This window comes from Mobula hypostoma, chromosome 2, assembly GCF_963921235.1.
Source record: "Mobula hypostoma chromosome 2, sMobHyp1.1, whole genome shotgun sequence".
NCBI classification, from domain to species: Eukaryota; Metazoa; Chordata; class Chondrichthyes; order Myliobatiformes; family Myliobatidae; genus Mobula; species Mobula hypostoma.
Genome location: NC_086098.1, coordinates 171,425,946 through 171,439,679, shown reverse-complemented (window position 1 = coordinate 171,439,679; position 13,734 = coordinate 171,425,946). Strand labels below are relative to the sequence as shown.

General features: G+C 45.0%; 1 protein-coding gene across 1 annotated transcript; it reads right to left on the bottom strand.

Moving 5' to 3' along the window:
* Nucleotides 1-1,054: 1,054 nt before the first annotated feature.
* On the bottom strand, nt 1,055-3,862 carry LOC134360060 (transcription factor SOX-4-like). Its single transcript, XM_063074139.1, has one exon. It carries the CDS (start codon nt 3,680-3,682, stop codon nt 2,690-2,692), a length of 993 nt encoding a protein of 330 aa, XP_062930209.1. The 5' UTR covers nt 3,683-3,862; the 3' UTR covers nt 1,055-2,689.
* Nucleotides 3,863-13,734: the final 9,872 nt, after the last annotated feature.

Sequence of the window (13,734 nt, the reverse complement as noted above, 5' to 3'; positions counted from 1 at the left end):
CACTAACCACCCCTCCACAACCCCCCCCCCATCACCACTATTTTATCATTTCCTCTCCGAGCCCCCTTATGTACAAACACGCCTGGGCCTAGCATCACTGTCTGGACACTTAAGATACATCTATGTATATGAAAGCTATCTTATGTAATTTGTGTTCATTATCCTACTGTGTTTTATTTATGCTGCGTTGGGTTGGAGTAACAATTATTTTGTTCTCTTTTACACTTGTGTCCTGAAAAATGACATTAAACAATTTTTAATCTATTTTTTGCACCTTATATATATTTCTTATTACAATTTGTTTTTATTATGTCTTGTAATGTACTGCTGCCACAAAACAACTTTCACCACATAGGCTAGTGATATTAAGTCTGATACTGATTTTGAAGCTTGACATGTGCATGTGGAGCTCAGTTGCAGAGATATTGCAGGAATCACAAATATTCCATATTCACAGTAAATTGATTATTAACTTAAGGGTCATTCAAAGCAATGAGGTTCTCAAAGGGTTAAATGCATCACATTATCAGATTCATATTCAAGCTTATCACTCAATTATTTGGGGACCATTCATTGCTCCTCCCTCCTTTTGCCTCCATTCTAAACATGCACAGTGGCAAGCGAGGCGTGGCATAACACGGTCAGAACGTTAACACCAAGATATTAAAATCTACAAACACAATTCCCCAATTAATCTCGCCTCCATTCTCTCGCCTTCAAACATCTTAGACAAATTGAATGATAAATGTGGGGGGTTGGGGTTCATGTCACAATGCTCAATCACTACTTCGTACTTTTTTTCATTAAAAAAGTAAAAGTTAGAATTAGGAATGTCAGGTACAGGGTAATGGGTGTTCTGCAGATAGGAGGAAGAGTTACTGACTGGAAGACCTGAGGGAAGGTCACCGAATGAACTTTCCCTCTACAGATGCTGTCTGACTAGATGAGTTCCTTCTGTTGCTATAGGGAATTTCCCCCCATCTGTGAGAATGTGACAGCTTCCCCCCCCCACTCTGATTACAGGCAACATGGACCCCTATACCCTCTCCCAAACCCCTTTAATTGTAGACCAACACACCTGGTAAAATGCACATCAGTCTGACCTTCCCAATCAAGTATTCCAGACCAGAAGCAGGTTTTAAGCAACTGAGGATACTGGAGCCAGCCACTCTGCCCCCAATGTCTCTGGAAGATGTCCAATGCAAGTCCACTCTGTGGCTCAAAACTGGTCACACACTTACCCTCCTAGCACTGTTCAAACGAGACGAAGGTTTCTGCCTTCATCACCCTTTCAGATACGGAGTTTGAGATCCATACCTCAAGTCTGGGTGAAAAAATGCTCTTTTTAACCCTTCCCTCTCTGACCCTTCAACCAATGATGTCAAGTTTACCCTTCCCCCACACTCCCCCCTAGGCTGCCTACCTCTACTATTGACGCCAGATTGGTCCTTTTCATTTTCTTGGATTTCTGTAAGATTTCATTAGACCAGCAGTACCGTGTACCCAAGCCCACCCAGAGACCCGAGAGATTAAGCTGCGCGGGCGCTGCAAGACCTCTGCCCACACCTTTGGTGCTTTGAATCTGACTCCAGTTCCATCTCTCTGTCCGCCCCCAGCCAGCCCATGGTTCTGGTATGAAATCTCCCCCGGCTTTCCTGGTCCAAGGCATAATGCAACGAACACAGCGAGGGTGCAATATACACACGAGAACAGTGAAATGGCAAGTCAGTCGAAACGTGGATGGTTTGCGCTAATAGAACGCATCAATAGCACAAAGACGGTTTCTAAAAACTAAAACTCTTTTAAAAAGAAAGAACTGTGATTTTTAAAAATGTATATTAAACACACTCCTCCACTTTCCTCTCTCATCGCCCTTGTCCCATCAGGGTTTGATCGGCGAGAGCACTGCGCTCGCTAGGACCCAGCAGGGTTCTCCGCGCTCCAAGACAAGATTGTCAATCCAACCAGCTGGCAAATTGAAAGTCTCTCCACGCCGAAACACTATCAAGGCAGCTGCGAGCTGGCCTCAAACACGACATGCATGTTATCTCAAACCCAGATTCCCAGGAGACGGTCAGGTTCAAAGAAAATGCCCAGCCCACTTGCTCGCAAAGCACTCCACGCCACGGTTTGAACTTGCAAAGCGACTGTCAGTCCTCGGTTCCCCACGCGTGCAAATTGTCCTGAGTATTCCAGATTTTTTTGTGTAAAAAAATTATTAAACCCACAGTTTAAAAAAAACTGTTTAAAAATCCGCCGTGAAACCACGAAAACACATGGTTCTTCGTAAAACTGTTTCTCTCCCTTGGAACTGTAGACCGGCAATCAAAGCTAAAAGAGTTACATATCACATACACACACACAAACAAAAATTACTGCCCAACTATAAAAGGCAGGTGTGTGCATTATCGATATCCCGACCACGGCACTGGCGTTATTGTCTAGTGGACAAAAAAAGTACAGAATATTTTTAAAAATGCATCAATTTGATTTACTCCGGGATAAGGGTGGGGTTATTTAGAGGCGATTTTAACATGTTAAAAAAATCCAGGAAAATGCGATTTAAAATATAGAAAAATGCACGGTGAAATTGCTGGTTTAAATCTTATTTTTTGCTTTGTGTGAGTTTTAAGAGGAATTATGTTCTTTTAAAAGGCAAAATGATTTTTTACAATCTCCGTAGAGACATTTAGTAGGTAAATACCAGATCGGAAACGCTGGAGACAAGCCAGTCTCCAGAAATCATCTCGTTAACTTCTGGAGTACAGTAGTCCGGGAACTCGAAGTGGGATGCTGAGTTCGTGAGGGAACCGTCCACGTCCCTGTCCAGTGACAGAGAGTCCAGTGTGTCCAGGGGCAAGCTCTCAAAGTTGGCGCTGGCGATAATGTTCAGGATCTCGTCTTCCAGCTCCTCATCAGACGAGGACGACGAGGCGAGCGAGCAGGAGCCGGATCTGCTGGAGGTGGGCGAAGGGGAACGGGCGGCTTCCCTGGGGCGTTCGCACGCCCTCGCGTCTCGTCGCTCCCCAGTCACGGTGTCGGCGACCGCGGGGTCAGCCCCGGGCAGCTCAGATGCGAGGCAGTAGTCGGGATCTTCACCGAAGACCCCTTCCCAGGGTGGCCGTGGTTTCCTTGGTTGACTCTGGTGGGCGAGGCGGATTTCCATCAATCCGTCGGCAGGGTCGATCTCCTCCACGTCCTCTGCCAGCGGCCGGACGGAGCCGCTCCTCTTGGGCTTCCACGCCCCCTTGGCACCTCTGGCCCTCTGCTTTTTGCCGGCTAAGCCATTCCTCGCCGATGCCACCTTCTTGCTCAGCATCTTGGCGATGGCGCTTCCCTTGCCTTTCTTCCTGGGTCGATATTTGTAGTCCGGATAATCGGCCATGTGTTTGAGCCGGAGTCTCTCCGCCTCTCGGATAAATGGGATTTTCTCGCTGTCGTCCAGGGCTTTCCAACGCTTTCCCAGGCGCTTGGAGATCTCCGCGTTGTGCATGTCCGGCGACTGCTCCATAATCTTCCTCCTCTCGATCTGGGACCACACCATGAACGCGTTCATCGGCCGCTTGATGTGACCGCTGGGAGTCTTGCACCAAGCCGGTTCGGTCCGCAGACCCAGCTGGGGAGGAGAGCCGGCCATCCCCGTCTCGGCATCGCTGGACTCGGCGCCCTCTCCGGCAACCATGCCTCAAAGTTTGAGAAGAAAACGCCGCAGGGAGTGGGAGTTGTGGGCAAGGGGCCGGAGGAGGAGGGGTGAGTGGGGCGGGGGTAGAAATGATTAGACCCCAAGAACTGACCTACAAACGCGTCCCAACCTCTACACCGAAGTCCCAGAAGCGCGGCAGCAGTTTCTCTGCAGCCTCGAAAATGCACACGCTCCTGCTCCACTCCGAGTTGTAAATTTCTCCGTCCCCGACTCAGACCCCGCAAATCCCACCCTGCCACCGCTCCCATTGGCTGCTTGTAAACGGTTACTACCAGCCCACCCACCAATCAGCGGAGCACAGGCAAACAACACTGGGCACGGAACTACCTTCTCGTGTTTTGGAAAGCTCCAACTCATTCTTAAATTCTTTCTTTCACTCTCTCTTCTTCTCTCCTTCCCTCCCTCCATCCCCTCCCCCTCTCCTCCTCTCTCCTCTGCTTCCTCTCTCTCACTCCCTCTCCTCCACTCTCTCCTCCCCTTCTCCCTCTCACTCGCCCCCTCACTCTCCTGCTCTCTCCACTCCTCTCCCTCCTCCCCTCCTCTCCCTCACTCCCTCTCCTCCACTCTATTCTCCTCCTCCCACTCACCTTCCCTCTCTCCTCCTCCCACTCCCCTTCCCTCTCTCCCTCTCCCACTCTCCCACACTTTCACTCTCAGTCTGTCCCCTCCTCCTTTCTCTCTCCCCTCTCCTCCTCCCTATCTTCATCCCCCCTCTACCTCTTCTTCTTCTACCCCTCCCTCTCTCCCTCACTCCCCATCACACTCCTCCCCTCTCTTTTCCATTCTCCCTCTCCCTGTCCCCTACTCTCTCCTCCCATTTTCCTCTGCCCTCATCACTTTGCACCATGCCCTCTCTCTCTCCTCCCCCTTATTCCTCTGTCTCCCCCTCCCTCCTGTCTCTCTCCCCTTCTCTCTCCCCTTCTCTCTCCCCATCTCTCCCCCTCTCTATCCCCATCCCTCTCCCCCTCCCCTCTCCCCTCCCCCTCTCTCCGCCTCTCCCCCTTCTCCCACCCTCCCCCCTCTCTCCCCACTCCCTCTCTCCCTTCTCTCCCTCTCCCTCTCCCCTCTCCCTCTCCCTTTCCCCTCCCTCTCTGTCCCTCCTCTCTCCCCTTCTCCCCTGCCTCACTCACCCACTCTCCCTCTCTTCTCTCTCCCCCTCTCTCCCCCTCTCCCCCTCTCCCTTCTCTCTCCACTCTCTCATCCCCCTCTCTCTTCCCCCCTCTCTCATCCTCCTCTCTCTCCCCCCTCTCTCACCCCCCTCTCTCTCTCCCCCTCTCCCTCCTCTCTCTCTCTCCCCTCTCTCTCTCCCTCCTCTCTCCCTCACCCCCTCTCTCTCACCCCCCTCTCTCTCTCACCCCCTGGAGAGGGTTAACCAATACTGTACTGGTCCACACTCAGAATCGCAGAGAAACATTTTAGTATACAGCAAAGGGCGAGGTGGGGTGGGGGGGTGAGGAATGTGTGATGAGAGGGCAGGGATGGAGGGAGGGTAAGTTTAGAGGAAGAGTAAAGGGACGTCGAAGTGGCGTTTACTGTTAAAGGCACAAGTACGCGTATGCACAGATTCAGTGAAAAAACATGTTCACAGCCATACACTGGCACATAAGCAGCCATCACAAATAATAAAGTAAGCCTAAGTTATATATAATTTTACAAGAGGGAATACAATTAAACCAAAACAAGGTCATGTAAAATGATCAAAGTAGAGATAACATTGCCACACTGAGGTAGAGTGATTCATTTTCTAGTTCTGTTCTTTCCACTTCCTTCAAATTAAAATGTGTTCAATATCAAACTTTCCCTGGTTCACCAGTATCTGAACATTACTTCTTTCTCTTTCCACAGAGGCTGTTCAAACAGTTTGCTTTTAGATTTACTGTGTCTAACCTTGGAAAGCTGAAACAGGACCCAAAGTTGGAGAAATCACCAGATGGAAAATATTACTGCAGTTGATGGAAATCTGAAATAAAAACAGAAGATCCCAAAGATGACAAAATCTGCAGACACTGGAAATCCAAACCAACACACACAAAATGCTTGGGGGGGCGGTTGGGGATCTACTGCTGTGATGAGGCCACACTCATGTTGGAGGAGAAGCACTTTATGTTCTTTCTGGGTAGCCTCCAACCTGATGGCATGAACATCGATTTCTTGAACTTCTGTGTAATTGCCACCCCCCTCCAACATTCCCATTCCTGTTTCTCTCTCTCATCTTATCTCCATACCTGCTCATCACCTCCCTCTAGTGCTCCTCCCCTTCTCTTTCTTCCGTGGCCTTCTGTTCTCTCCTATTAGTTTCCCCCTTCTCCAGCCCTGTCACCAATCCAGCCCTCCAGCCTTTCATCAATCAACTTCCCAATTCTTTACTTCACTCTTCCCCCTCCCAGTTTCACCTATCATCTTGTGTTTCTCCCTCGCCTTCTCCCACCTTTTAAATCTACTCCTCATCTTTTTTTCTCCAGTCCTGCCGAAGAGTTTCTGTATTTGTTTCCTTAGATGCTGCCTGGCCTGCTGAGTTTGTGTGTGTGGCTCACTCCAATTCATGATTTTTTTTTGCTATTGTTATGTATTGCATTGTACTACCACTGCTAAGATAACAAATTTCATGACATTCCCTGGTTAAACCTGATTCTGTTAAATACAACACCTATAAAAAGTATTCACCCCCCCCCCACTTAAAAGTTTTCATGTTTTATTGTTTTACAACACTGAATCACAGTGGGTTTAATATGGCTTTTTTGACACTGATCTACAGAAAAAGACTATTGTGTCAAAGTGAAAACGGATCTCTATAAAGTGATCTAAATGGATTACAAACATAAAACACAAAATAATTGATTGCATAAGCATTCACCCACCTTCAATATGACACACCAAATTGTCACTGCTGCAACCAAATGGTTTAGAAGTCACATAATTATTTAAATGAAGATCTGTATTTGGAGATCTGTGTGCAGTCAAGGTGTTTCAATTGATTGTAGTAAAAATACACCTGTATCTGGAAGGTCCAGCTGCTGGTGAGTCAGTATCCTGGCAAAAACCACACCATGAAGGCAAATGAATACCCCAAGCAACTCCGTGAAAAGGCTATTGAAAAGCACAAGTCAGGAGATGGATACAAGGAAATTTCTGTCACTGAATATCCTCTGGAGTACAGTTAAGTCAATCATCAAGAAATGGAAAGAATATGGCACAGCTGTAAATCTGCCTAGAGCAGTCCATCCTCAAAAGCTGAGTGACTGTACAAGAAAGGGACTAGTGAGGGAGGTCACCAAGAGAGCTATGACAACTCTGGAGGAGTTAGAAGCTTCAGTGGCTGTGCTGGGAGAGACTGTGCACACAACTATTGCCCGGGTGCTTCACTAGTCGTAGCATAATGGGAGAGTGGCAAAGAAAAAGCCATTGTTGAAAAAACTCGCATGAAATCTCAGCTAGAGTTTGCCAAAAGGTATGTGGGAGACTCTGAAGTCAGCTGAAAGAATATTTACGATCTGATGAAACCAAAATTGAACTTTTTGGCCATCAGACTAAACACAATGTTTGGCATAAGCCAAACACCACACATCATCAAAATCACACCACCCTACTGTGAAGCATGGTGGTGGCTGCATCATGCTGTGAGGATGCTTCACTGCAGCAGGTCCTGGGAGGCTTGTTAAGGTAGAAGGTAAAACGAATGCAGCAAAATACAGGGAAACTCTGGAGAAAACCTGATGCAGACTGCAAGAGAACTGCAACTTAGGAGAAGATTTGTTTTCCAGCAAGACAATGACTCCAAACATAAAGCCAAAGCTGCACAGGAATAGCTTAAAAACAAAAAAGCTAATGTCCTGAGGATTTTTGGCTGGTCTTGAAGAAGACTGTTCACTCATGATCCCCATGCAATCTATCAGAGCTTGAGCAGTTTTGTAAAGAATACTGGTGAAAATGTGCAAAGCTGACAGAGACCTATCCACACAGACTCAAGGCTGTAATTTCTGCCAAAGGTGCATCCACTAAATACTGACTTGAAGGTCATGAATATTTTTGCAATCAATTATTTGTGTTCTATACTTGTAACTAATTTAGATCACTTTGTGGAGATCTGTTTTCACTTTGATAGGAAAGAGTCTTTTTCTGTTGATCGGTGTCAAAAAGGCCAAACTAAATCCACTGTGTTTCAATGTTGTAAAAAATAAAACATTGAAACTTTGAAGTGTGGTGAATGCTTTTTCTCGGCACTGTACAACCAAACAAAACAACATTCCTCCGGACCATGGTGTGCCCACAAACCATATACAAACGTTTGTATATAAGAAAATAAGAAATAGGAGCAGGAGTCGGCGATCTGGCCTGTCAAGCCCACTGCACTATTCAATAAGATCATGGCTGATCTGGCCATGGACTCATCTCCACCTACCTGCCTTTTCCCCGTAACCCTCAATTTCCCAACTATGCAAAAATCTATCCAAACTTATCTATATTTACTGTGGTAGCCTCCATTGCTTCATTTTGCAGAGAATATCACACACAGCATATAAAACAAAATATTACTACAAATAAGTTAATAATATATTTCTGTTTTGGCACACTTTTTAAAATCTATTCAATGTACGTAATTGATTTACTTGTTTATTATTTTTTTAAATTTTATTTATTTATTTTTTTCTCTGCTAGATTATGTATTGCATTGAACTGCTGCTGCTAAGTTAACAAATTTCACATCACATGCTGGTGATAATAAACCTGACTCTGATTCTGATGAAGTATAATTGAAAGTTCATGTAGTGTGCAGCACAAGCAAACAGCTCACTGTCCTGGTGAGCCCTAAGGAGAACAGTTGAAGTATGTGGCCGAGACCCCTCATCTGGTTTCTGAATTCCTAACGAAGAGTCTTGGCGCGAAACATCAACTATTTGTTCCTTTCCACAGACGTTGCCTGACTTGCTGAGCTCCTCCAGCATTGTGTGTGTGTGTGTGTGTGTTTCTTGAATTTAATGCAAACATATTTTTGCACAAAACGCACTCAGCCCCAATGTGCATCAGTGTGATAAAGATGCATACAGCTCTCTATTCAAAAGATGAATTATTCATTATCAAAATAATGCCTTGATTGATTTCATACTGAATGAGTAGCTGAGAATATATATTTATGTATTCATCATTACACATACCCTTACAATATCTGATTTCCTTAATTGTCAATTTTGAGGAAAGAATTCCAATCAGAAATCGTGCTGTTTTGAAATTGCAACTAATCACTGAGATCACAATAGGTAGAAAGATTTAAAAGTTGCGTAGCTTTTATTATTCTTTCATCTGATGTGAACATCAGTTTCAGCCAAGATTATTGTCCTCGCTTAATTACCCCCAGCCCATTACGGAGGGGAGATGAGAGTCAATAATGTCGGTGGTTTGAGGTTGCTGTGATGCTGCTGAAGGTAAGTTTGACATTGCACCTGTGTGTACGTCTATCTGGCAATAAACTCGACTTATAGCTCGCAACGGGTGGGGTCAGCTGCTTTCCTTTCTGGTAGGGAACTGTGAAGACCATATGATATAGGTGCAGAATTAGCCCATAGAGTCTGCTCCACCATTTCATCATGGCTGATCCAATTTTCCCCTCAACCCCAATCTCCTGCCTTCTCCCTGTATCCCTTCATGCCCTGACCAATCGAGAACCTATCAACCTCTGCCTTAAATAAACACAATGGCTTGGCCTCCACAGCTGCTTGTGGTAACGAATTCCACAGATTCGCCACCCTCTGGCTAAAGATCGGCTGGTGGTGCTGTGAGATCAGCGCCGGGCTCGAGAACGGAGGTTCCCGAGTTCGATCCAGTGACAGACCACCCCCGTGTGTGCTCTCCATCCGTGCCGGATTGACATCGAGCTTGCAACTCGACCTCGTAAAATAATACTGCGAAGTGTCTATGCGAGGAGTGGCGTCCCACACAGCCTTTCGGATTGCTCCTTGTAAGGCATGAAAATGCCCAAAGCTGGCCTCTCGGGTCTGAGTCGATGTCGTCATCATCATCATCATCTGGCTAAAGATACTCCTCCTCATCTCTGTTGTAAATGGACTCCACTCTATTCTGAGGCTATGTCCTCTGGTCTTAGACTCCCCCAGCATAGGAAGCATTCTCTCCACATCCAATCTGTCGAGGCCTTTCACCATCTGTCCCCCATTCTTCTGAATTCCAGTGATTAGAGGCCTTGAGCCATCAAATGATTTCAATCCTGGAATCATTTTCATGAACCTCCTTTGAACCTTTTCCAGTTTCAGCACATCCTTTCTAAGATAAGGGGCCCAAAACTGCACACAATATTCCAAGTGAGGCCCCACTAATGCCTTATAAAGCCTTTGGGTTACATCCTTGTTTTTATGTTCTATATGGCTTTTTACAATACAGAATTACTATTAAAATTAAGACATACAAGTTTTTTAATTTCAAATTTATTTAATTATTTTAATATCAATAAATTACACCAGCATATTTGAAACGATGATAAATTTACATTTTAGAGCACAGAACACAGAAGTACAGCACAGTACGGGCCCTTCAGCCCATGATGTTGTGCCAACCTTTTAACCGGCTCTAAGATCAAGCTAACCCTTTTTCCCCCACGTAGGCCGCCATTTTTTTTTCTTTTATCCACATTCAAAGTTCTGAGTGAAGTTATTATCAAAATAAATATGTCACCATATGCTACCTTGAGGTTCACTTTCTTGCAGACGTTCACAGTAGAACAAAGATATACAACTGACTCAATGAAAAACTACATATAAAAAAGACACAAGCAACTGATGGTGAAAAAATACAAATACAAAAGAAAAGGTGATAGATGGTGGTGGCACTCCTTGTGGGTGTGTTCAGTGGTGGGGAGGGCTTTTCCTCGGATGGAGTAAGCTGTATCCAATACTTTTTTTTCATGCTTTTCTGTTCTTGGGTCTTTCTGATGTTTCCATACTAGGCTTCGATGCAACCAGTCAGGAATCTCTCCATTGTGCATCTATAGACGTTTGCAAAGTTTTTGATGACATGCAAACCTGTGCAAAAACTTCTACATAAGTAGAGGTGCTGCCGTGCTGTCTTTGTAATGGCACTTAAGTGCTGGGCCCAGGACAGATCCTCAAATGAAAACACTGATGAATTTAAAATTACTGCCGCTCTCCATCTCCGATCCTTAATGGGGACGGGCTCATGGACGTCTGGTTTCCTCCTCCTGCAGTCAATAATCAGCTCTTTGATTTTGCTGACCAAAGAGTGACAAGTTGTTCTGATTCCAATATCAAATTCCACCAATTCAAGTCAGGAAAATGAAAAGATCAATTAGTTTTATGTTCCTAGGACAGAGGGCAAATCTCTGGGAGGTTCTCACTTCATTCCCTCTTTCCCCACCCACCTACTTTCTCCCTCACCGGACTACACCTATTGCCTGCCAACTTGTACATCTTTAATTCCTCCACCTTCTTATTCTGGCTTCCTCCCCACTTCCTTTCCAGTCCCAATGAAGAGTCTCGTCTTGAAATGTCGACTGCTTACGTGCTTCCACAGATGCTGCCTGACCTGCATTTTGTGTGTGTGTATTGCTCCGGATTTCCAGCACCTGCACAATCTCTTGTGTTAATCTTTTGCTCCTCCTTTTATCCCTGTGAATTGAGTGTGTCATGTATGGGTGTAATTGTATAAGGAAAATCAAGATTGTGAATGTTATAAATGCTGAATTCTGTATATACTGAATTAACATTCCCTTTGTAATCTCAGCACCTTGTAGGATCTGTAGTGGGGAATGGTGAAGGATTAGGTGGGGGGGGGGTGGCAATTACCGGAAGCTCGAGAAATCAATGTTCTCTTGTTTGTGATTCAAATATTAAAAGGCTTAGATTGAGTGGATATGGAGAGGATGTTTCCAATAGTGGGAAAGTCTATGATCAATGTGCACAGCCTCAGAAAAGTTGGACATCCCTTTAGAACAGCGATGAGGAGAAATTTCTTCAGTCAGAGGTTGGTGAATCTGTGGAATTCATTGCCGCAGATGCCTGTGGAGGCCAAGTCAGTGGGTATATTTAAGGCAGAGCTTGATAGGTTCTTGATTAGTAAGGGTGTCAAAGGTTATGGGGAGAAGGCAGGAGAATGGGGTTGAGAGGGATAATGGATTAGCCATGATGGAATAGCAGAGCAGAATTCATGAGCTGCATGGCCTTTGTGTGAACACAAACCTCTTTGATTTCATAAATACAAGAGATTCTGCAGACTAAGGTCCTGACGAAGGGTCTCGGCCCAAAATGTCGACTGTACCTCTTCCTATAGATGCCGCTTGGCCTGCTGCGTTCACCAGCAACTTTTATGTGTGTTGCTTGAAATTCCAGCATCTGCAGATTTCCTCGTGTTTGCGTTTTTAGATTCTGCAGATGCTAGAAATCCAGAGCAATACACAGAATGCTGAAGGAACTCAGCAGGTCAGGCAGCATCTGTGGAGGGGAACAAACATTTGAGAATTTGCTCCGAGACGTCCAGTGTTTTTTCCCTGATGCTGCCTGACCTGCTGAGGTTCTTCTGTTCGGCATATGTTGCCTCTTTGATTCCCCTGCTAAGTGCACCAGCTCTAACCTTCAGAATGCGCTCTCAATCCTTTTTGCTGGATTGATATAAACTGCAGCAAGCAACTAGTTTCTTTCTTTCCTACTGAAGCTTTTTCATAATTTAAACAGCTCAATTAGATTACTCTTAAATCTTCCAAACTCCAGGGAATACAAGCAAAGATCATACACTTGCTCTTCATAATTTAACACTGTAAGCCCTCAATATCTCATTACTGTTCCCTATTCAATGTGAAGAGCAATAATTGTCATTTGGATATAAACTCTGTGTGTGTGTGTGTGTAAGAGAGAGAATCCACATGTGTATGTCTGTCTGTGTGTGTCTCTGTGTCTGTATGTAAAAATTCCTCCTTACCTCTGTTATAAAGGGTCGCCCCTCAATTTTGAGACTGTGCCCTCTAGTTCTGGATAGCTCCACCATAGGAAGCACCCTCTCCACATCCACCCTATCTAGTCCTTTCAGCATTCGGTACGTTTCAATGACATACCCCCCCCCCTCACCACACATTTTTATAAATTCCTATGAGTACAGGAAAAAGCTGCAAAATGCTCCTCATATGTTAACCCCTTCATTCCCAGAATCATTCTCATGAATCTCCTCCGGACTCTCTCCAATGACAACACATCCTCTCTGAGATATGGGGCCCAAAACTGTTGATAATACTCCAAGTGTGACCTGACTAGTGTCTTATAAAGCCTCAGCATTATCTTCTTGCTTTTATATTCTATTCTCATTGAAATAAATGCCAACATTGCAATTGCCTTCTTTACCACAGACTCGACCTGTAAATTAACCTTCTGGGAGTCTTGCATGAGAACTCCTAAGTCCCTCTGCACCACCTCCTCATTTAGATAATAGTCCGTACTATTGTTCCGTTTACCAAAATGCATTATCATACATTTCCCAACACTGTATTCCATCTGCCGCTTTTTTGCCCATTCTTCCAATTTGTTTAAGTCCTGCTGCAATCACATTGCTTCCTCAGCACTACCTACTCCTCCACCTATCTTCATATCATCCACAAACTTTGCCACAAAACCATCAATTCCATTATCTAAATCACTAACAAACAATGTGAAAAGCAACCGTCCCAACGCTGACCCCTGAGGAACACCACTAGTCACTGGCAGCCAACCAGAAAAGGCCCCTTTTATTCCCACTCGCTGCCGCCTGCCTGTCAGCCATTCCTTTATCTATGTCAATTTCTTTCCTGTAACACTATAGAATTTTATCTTGTTAAGCAGACTCATGTGTGGAACCTTACTCAACACCTTCTGAAATTTCAAATAAATGACATCCACTGCCTCTCCTTTGTCCACCCTTTTTGTTACTTCCTTTAAGAACTCTAACAGATTTGTCAGGCAAGATTTCCCTTCACAGAAGCCATGCCGACTTTGACTTATTTTATCATCAGTCTTCAAGTACCCTTAAAAATTCATCCTTACTAA